Source organism: Indicator indicator, chromosome 8, assembly GCF_027791375.1.
Source record: "Indicator indicator isolate 239-I01 chromosome 8, UM_Iind_1.1, whole genome shotgun sequence".
Taxonomy (NCBI): Eukaryota; Metazoa; Chordata; class Aves; order Piciformes; family Indicatoridae; genus Indicator; species Indicator indicator.
In genome coordinates, this window is record NC_072017.1 from 12593416 (window position 1) to 12602047 (window position 8632).

At 35.8% G+C, this 8632-nt stretch overlaps 1 protein-coding gene across 1 annotated transcript in view; it reads left to right on the forward strand.

Moving 5' to 3' along the window:
- Positions 1–8227, forward strand: part of MTNR1A (melatonin receptor 1A) — a 50170-nt gene extending 41943 nt beyond the window's left edge. Inside the window, exon 2 of the mRNA XM_054383022.1 lies at positions 7359–8227. Within this exon, the coding sequence (XP_054238997.1) occupies positions 7359–8227 (869 nt within the window). The remainder of the gene's footprint in view (positions 1–7358) is intronic.
- Positions 8228–8632: the final 405 nt, after the last annotated feature.

Genomic DNA, 8632 nt, shown 5'->3' on the forward strand with positions numbered 1-8632 from the left:
ATACAGAAAGGTTTGTTGAGTCCCTTCAATGTCATTATGAGCCTTTTGGATGTTTCAGTTCATCCTTGCCTAGGTGTACTAATAAAGCCTAAGTCAAAAATTATTTAAGCAATATTACATCTGACTGCATTAGTTGTCACGACTTTGTGTTTTGGTGAAAAATATCCCACAGAATTGAAAAAACATATTTACACAGAGTGGGACACATAACTACAGCAACATTCACTCAGCTTGACAAAGTGCTGGGCCATCTCATTTAAACTATGCTATAATCTGTAAAGGTTGGACCAGATGATCCTCGGGGTGCCTTCCAACCTGGCTTTCTGTGATTCTATGAATATTCACTCTGAGTATAAGGAAATATGTATATGGCATATCATTTTTTTTTTTCAAATAGCAATTAAACTGTTTATTTTATCAATATCTGCTGGAGATTTGTCAATGAAGTGTTTAAAAAATGAAACCTCAATTTCAAGACTACTTATTTAATAGTCACTTTCATCTCTTATCTCTATATTGTAAATCTACAAAACTGTATGACAGTGACACTTTTATGTAATCTTGTTACCAAGTTAAATATATATTAGGTAGATATTATTCTGATACAATTTTAGAGTTTCCATGAAAGAACAGAAGTCTTGTTCAATTTGCTGCTGCTTCTAAAATAAAATATTTTTGATATGAGCCTACTACATAGAGTTTCAAAGCAAAATATTTCATGGCACTGCACAATCTAACAGAAAGATTGTGTCCGGTTCTAGTGCCCCCAACACAAGAAGGGCGTTGAACTGTTGGAAGGGATCCAGAGGAGGGCCACAAAGATGATCAGAGGACTGGAGCACCTCCCTTAGGGGGCAGGCTGCAAGACTTGGGGCTGTTCATCCTGGAGAAGACAAGTCTCCAGGGAGACCTTGTAGCAGCCTTCCAGTAGCTGAAGGGGGCCTACAAGAAAGCCAGGAAGGGACTTTTCTCAGGGGCTTGTAGTGACGGGATGAGGACAAATGGCTTTAATCTAGAAGAGGGTAGATTTAGACTAGAAATTAGGAAACAATTCTATACAGTGAGGGTGATAAGATACTGGAACAGGTTGCCCAGGGAGGTTGTGGATGCCCCCTCCTTGGAAGTGTCCAAACCCAGGTTGGATGGGGCCTTGAGCAGCCTGGTCTAGTGGAAGGTGTCCCTGTCCATGGCAGGGGGTTTAGAAGTAGATGTCTTTAATGTCCTTTCCAGCCCTTGATTCTATGAAAGATGAGTGTTGAGGTTCACTGGTAGTTATGACTGCTGTTATTTAAAGACCTTTCAAAACCTGTACTTCTGGGAAAAAAAAAAAAAAAAAGACCCAAACCCTGACCACCTCTAGGTTTTTAAGTTTGGGGCCAGAAAATATTTTCAGTCAACTCCTTTCTACTCTTACATTAGGTGACTAAATCTGCAGTGATGGTCTATGCTTTTTCTTTACTGCTGGTTTTCTGGGCTGATTTATATGTTATGTCACATAAATTCATCCAAAATGGATAGCACCCTTCTTGGCATACCCATAAATACCCCAGTCTTGCCAGTACTGAGATATTCAACATCCCATGCATCTACTAAATCTAATGCCTAGTACAAACTAAGTACTCCTATCATGTGAAAGGTCCAGTACAAGAGACATTTTCAAAGTAGCCCTGACATGTCATACAGAACTGCTAGAAGCAAGGTACATCCCCAAGTCTGTAGCACTCATCCAGCATACAGATTCAATTTCTTTCTCTGCCTGGCAGTAAAACTCAAATCACTTTCCTTTCATGACTGAACTACCTAGAATAGCACTGAAAAATATTTTTAGACTGTAAGGAGAACTGCAACGGTCTCACTCACACATGTTCCATAGGACTTAAGAAAAAGATGGCAGGTGATAAAGTTACAGAAGATTGTATGCCATGTAGCATACCTGCAAAACGACTTAATCACATCTACATACTCTTCAGCTACAGTCAGCTTGGACATGTCACCAAAATCCTCCATTCCTTTATTCTGAGTATTATATAATTTCTCACTGCCATTTTCTAACAATTAGACTTTCATGCATCTAATTTTCTTGACCAGAAGATGGCATAGGTATTTCAAATTAAACTGTTGCTGCAGCTTCCCTGGAAGTTTCTGTCCTATAGTTATTATAATCTACATGTAGTACAACATTTTATTTTCAGAGTACATCAGTATGATTTTTCATTTATGATGTGCTGATTATGTCAAATTTTCTTCAACTTGCAGCACATTAGAATAAAGAAATACAATATGGAATATTCTGATAACATGGTCCTTTACAAATCCACATCTCTCAAATATGCTGTTACTTAGTTCTCCATCTGCCTAGACCTGTAAGATTCAGCACCCTGAATTTCTGTCAAGTGCAGTTAAAGGTTGAGATTACTTGGGTCATTGCAGTACCTGCACTTGTCTATGACACTCAGAATTTCTACCTTGGTAAGATTATAAATGAGTCCAAACCATAAATTTTTAATTCTCTGTCCTTCATGCTAACAAGATACCTAACTGGCATCACTATGGCTCTAGACAGTTGCCATACCTGTAATTACACAGCTGGCTTCATTAGTGTCCCAATTAGATGACAGAGGATCTGAAAATCCCTTCTGTTATGTGATAGAGCTGTATATGTGAATGAGGTTTTAAGACATTCGCTGAATAATACAAGGTCTTTTTTTTTCAGCTTAAAAGAGAAAGGTTTTCTGACATATGCTTAAAGCTGAAACGTTCATTGTGGGCTTTAAGCCATTCACATTTCCCTGCATCACCATCTGCAGCATCAGGGTTAATTTGCTAATGAGAAGCAAAACCATAGGCCCAACACACTATTCAAATTTAATGTGCACGTGGACTTTTTGATCCAGGCCAGGTTTATAAATAGTGCCTTTGATTTAAAAATAGAATTTTCAGATCTAGGGGAGTTGATATTATGATCTGTAAAGTGAACGAAGCTCCCAGGAGTAACTGGAACTTATGCAATATTTATTCCAAAATTTTTGCTCAGCTGTTTTGTGCCATTTTGATGGTGAGCTACAAGGACTGTTAGTTTCTTAAACCTTTCAAATCTTTCTTCAGTGAAGCTGGGACTGTCTGAATGCTTGCTTCCTAGGTAACCTTATTTGGCTTTGGGATTTTGCCTAAGAAACAGTGATTGAACCCACTTACAGGTATTTTTAAATAGTTTTTATTGCCCATGACCTTTGTGTAATCCCAAACAGTTCTGCCAGTTACAGCAGCTCCCCAATATTAAATTAATCCTAGAAAGATTATAGACAGATCTTATTTATCTTAAAACATGACTAGTTATGGTCCCAAAGAGAAGGATTACTGACCCTCTAGAGCTCACCTCTGTTTCTAGATAGATGAACAAGGATATTTTATTAAATTTGTATTAGGCACTCGCAAAACCAGCTTTTGGTTCTTTATTTTCTAGTTTGTGATGTTCTACAAATGAAATATCAGGGCTAATGGAACAACATTCAGGCCAAAAATGTTCATGGAATATGAAACACATAGATACAATTTTTTGCATGGAAGCAGCCATGAGAGAAGCAGAGGCTTAGCAAAATGCCTTTCTAAGGAAAAAGTTCAGCTCCAGTTGCAAAGTTAAGCATATTTTATTGAATATTATGCCTAGCCTTCTAACATTGCTCTCTTCATAAACTAGCCCCATGCCTTATTTCATGTGATGTCTTATATTCTACAATTAGACTTATACTCTCCAATGATTCATTTGTGAAGAGAGTTACTTTTTTTCCTAAACCAGATATTTTGTCAGCAATCTATCAATGCTATCACTTTTGCTAGGTGTAACTGTGTCAGTATGATGCTGTGTTTAGTTATAGCTGAGGTACCATACTTAAATTTTCTACTTCAATTAATTGCATGTACCTAATTGTAGTCTTGTCTTCACATAGCAGAATAATTTCCCAAATTAACATTCTGATCAAAGGTTAGATTAATGAGAAATATTACAAAAAGAAAAAAAAAACAAAACCCAAACCCAAAACTCAAACTAAACCAAAACAAAGACTTGAAGAAAATCAGGAGTATTAGAGTTATCAGAAATCAGTGTTTCGAAATGTGCCATTATATATGTAAAAACTATGTACATAACAATCTTGGCAATATGATTTTTAAATACTTCACAACTTCTAGAAAACCTGATCTAAATCTAGAGGAAATTATCCTGTTAATAAGGACTAGTTATGAATAGAAATGACTTAGCCTATCTGACAATGTGTGACAGGTGATAAATAGACAATAGAATGACATAGACATCCTAGTTAGAATTTAAGTTTGATCTTGTAACTGTTCCAACACTGTAAATGTTTATAGTATGCACTTTCCTTAAAGATATACTTAAGAAATAAACATTATGGTATGAATGAAAATTAAATGTTTCCTATTTTTTTTTCCTGGTACTAATATGAAGTGTTCCACAAACACAAGAGTTAAATGGAATTCCATAAAATATCAATATTTTCCACTCATAGTGGGTGCCTAAATCTAGGATCATATTTTTAAATCATACAGTATATAAGATGTGAAAGTTCAACATATTTCAGATGTGACTTCAGAGTCTGAAACACTGAACCTCCAGAAACACAACAAACACAAATCCCAAATAATTTTTCACTTGAATTTTCTGTTCTAGTTTAACAACAAAGTTTCTGTGCTTACAAGGAAAATTAATTGGAAATCACGTTTGAAGACAACCCTTCCTGAAAGAGAGGTTAAAAGTCCTCTCTGCAAACAGGTAGCTGGTTTCCAGGCAGTTTCTAGCTCAACGTTTTGGTCATCCAGTTGACATGCTACCCATGAACTGGCAGCCTGGGACTTGGTCTCTAAGCTTATGATTTTTTTAAAAGACAGGCTTCCAGGATCTCCTGTTTGCCTCCAGTGTCCATATGAAACAATCTGTGTGTCCAAGACTTTCAGCTTGTCACTGTACAGCAGCTGACTGTGAAGTTAAGCTGGGACAATTGTAGCATACCAGTTTAGGGAAGCCTGAAATTTGGCTGATTCAGAGAAAGGGTGCCTACTCTTCCTATGCTTAGTTGTTTCCAAAACACAGGGTTGCTAAAACTGTTCAAGAAAAGTTTACCACCAGTCCAGTCTTCTTTTAGCAAAGGGAAAAACCCCACACGCCTCTTAGCTTTATTCTTACAGTTCGGTCTTTTGACTCAAGTGGGAAAATTATGATAATACTAGCAGCAGAAGTTTCAGTGGTTGACAGAGAGAGAAGCTTGGGATGGGTAGACTTCAGGTAAGAAAAAAAATTGTAAGCAAATATAAATAGTATTCTTTAAAGTATTGCATTTAAATACGTGTCCTAGTTCTTTGTCTCATCCAAAGTTTATATGGTACCATTTCATAAAGCCTACAGTATTCCAGGAGAAAAAAAACTTGCCAACAGCAACTTTTCATTCATTTTCCAGTTCTTGATTCATAAGATAAACACAGAGCTCTTCATGTGGTCTCCTTATTCATTCTTGTACCACTTGACACTATGTCAAGGGTAAATTCTGAAAGTAATGTTTTTTAACTTTCTCTTCTGATGCTTAAAGGAGCTCTGCTGTTAGCGTTGAAATGATCTGAAATTCTGCCAAAGCCTTCAGGATAAGCCTGTTTTCAGTCTGGCAGTGAAATCCTGGGCAAAATAAAATGAAACCACAGACATTATCAAGAGAAAGATTTTTATAAATCCAGATACCAAACCTATGAAAACCAGTGTAGTAATGTTTTAACTGAGGATATTTTACCCAGCTGCCATTACCATAAATATCAAATGTGGTACTTTGTGCATGTATTAAAATTTAAATAAAAGAGAGTAAGTAGCATCCTGAGCCAGATGATTTCTATGTTTTTCTCTGTGGGTGTTTTCAGATTTAGCGTTTTCACCTGGCCATTTAAAGCATAAAATCATCAAGAGGATATGGATCTTAAAATGTGTGAGATTATATATTTAAAAATTAGTTTGGAGAATTACTGCAGTTTAAATGATCTATTGGTCCATAGATACTTTTACTTATTTTTTTAGACACATTTATACCTATTTGCATTTTGCCTGCTCAAAATAAATGCATAAAGCAATTCACCAATCCCACATTGAAATAATAATAAAATTCTACATGGTCTAAAACTAGCAATATGTTCTCTTACAGGTTGCAATAGGTGTTTATATTTCATCTTCAGCAAATAATCTCAAAATTCCAAAATATAATCTCAAACATATGTTTTTGTATTTTTGTGCACATATACACTTACATACCTACACACATGCGTGTATATATATTTATTTATTGCTTTCTATAAATACGGACATGAATAACTAGACTGATATATGTAGTAGTTACTTAAAAAAAAAGAAAGTTACATCAATGTACCTTGTGATCTTCTTCTTAGAAACTAGAATGGCTGCAAAGCATTCAGATGAGTTATGTAAGCAACTAAAAAAAACATATAATTGATGTTCAAAAGATTAGTCCAAAAACTTTTAGTTAGGATGGGTTCTATTATCTTTGAAGAACAGATATTAGTTCTTATCAAGAACTAATATAGCCTAAAATAATCTCTCTTTGTTTTTTATTTTAAAAAATGAACCAAGGGAATTTATTGTTGCTTAATTTTCCAGTTTGGAGGCAGAGACGAATGTGTCGTCAGTAGTGTCTGGGAACTGCCTAGTTCACTGACCATCACCACTTCTCTTACTAAAGAGTATGTCTCTCAATTTAAGCTAAGCTTATGTTCAACTAGACTCTTAGAAGTTAAGTATAGTTAGGTGCTGGCCAGCAGATTCAAACACAGTCACTTTAAAAGCCATATTAAAGACATGGAACCTTGAAATAGAAATGTACAAAACAGATTTTCATTTCAGGACTGGAAAAGTTAAGAAGCAAAGTAAAGAAAGGGAATTGAATTAAATACAGAAGATAACTGCGAGTATTGAAATTTGTTAGCAATCATATTATTTATTCAGATTTTTCAAGAAAGACTATTTAAAACCAAAGCAAGGCTTAAAGTTCTGAGTATTTTAATTTTACATGAATTCTGAGTCTGTGTGTTTGGAAGAATCCAAATCAACGAGATGATATTTAAACTCAAAGATAGTTTTCTTTTAAAAGATACATCTTTAGCTACTTTCTTTTTAGATCAAAAATGAGTGTCTTATTTGTGATAGATGACAATCAATTTTGATCTAGAAGGTAAAAACTAATTAGATTTAAAGGGTTCCACTAAGGCTGCTCAATAACATATTGAGAGCAGAATCAACAGAAAAGAACAAAAGAAAAACTAATACTTGCCTTTTTATATTTATTTTACAGGAAATGTATTTGTTGTAAGCCTGGCAGTTGCAGACTTGGTTGTAGCAATCTACCCGTATCCACTGGTCCTCACATCTGTATTTCACAACGGATGGAATCTGGGATACCTTCACTGCCAGATTAGTGGCTTCTTGATGGGCCTAAGTGTCATTGGATCAATCTTCAATATTACAGGCATCGCTATCAATCGGTACTGCTATATCTGCCACAGTCTCAAATATGACAAGCTGTACAGCGAGAGGAATTCATTGTGCTATGTTGTTCTTATCTGGGTCCTAACATTTGTGGCTATTGTGCCCAATCTATTTGTGGGATCACTACAATATGACCCTAGGATTTACTCGTGTACATTTGCACAATCTGTGAGCTCAGCATATACAATAGCAGTTGTATTTTTCCATTTCCTGCTTCCCATAGCCATAGTCACTTTCTGTTACTTGAGAATATGGATCCTCGTCATTCAGGTAAGGCGAAGGGTTAAACCTGATAACAACCCCAGACTGAAACCACATGACTTCAGAAACTTTGTAACCATGTTTGTTGTGTTTGTCCTGTTTGCAGTCTGCTGGGCTCCCTTGAACTTTATAGGCCTGGCTGTGGCTGTCAACCCAAAAACTATAATCCCGAGGATTCCAGAGTGGTTGTTTGTGTGTAGTTACTACATGGCATATTTCAACAGCTGCCTTAATGCTATCATATATGGTCTCCTGAACCAGAACTTCAGAAGAGAATATAAGAGAATTATTGTCACTTTTTGTACAACAAGAGTTTTTTTCCAGGACAGTTCTAATGATGTGGGAGACAGGATGAAAAGTAAACCTTCTCCTTTGATTACAAACAACAATCAAGTGAAGGTGGACTCTGTCTGAAAAGGAAAATCTTGCTATTGTCACTCAACAGCATCCAAATAAAGTATCTGTTTTATTATACCTACTGTTAAATATTACAGTGAAATATCTCTTCTACACTGAAAGCACTTTGATTAAATTCCTTGCATGGTACTTGGGAGCTCAAGTTACAAACCCTTGACATACAGATCCTGTTATACATTGGTGTATCTCTCATATAACAACACAGTGATATCTTTGAGGGTCTATCAAAGTTATGCATGGATACTTTTTCCTTAAATGGAGATGAACAACTAGAAAGAGATTGAGCAGAAGTATCCACCCTGCCTTACTCTATAAGGGAAATCATAGAACTATTCCCACCACTTTTTGCTAGCTTCTTTTGGCCCAGTTATAGTCCTGATTCTAAAATCTCTAAGAATTCTC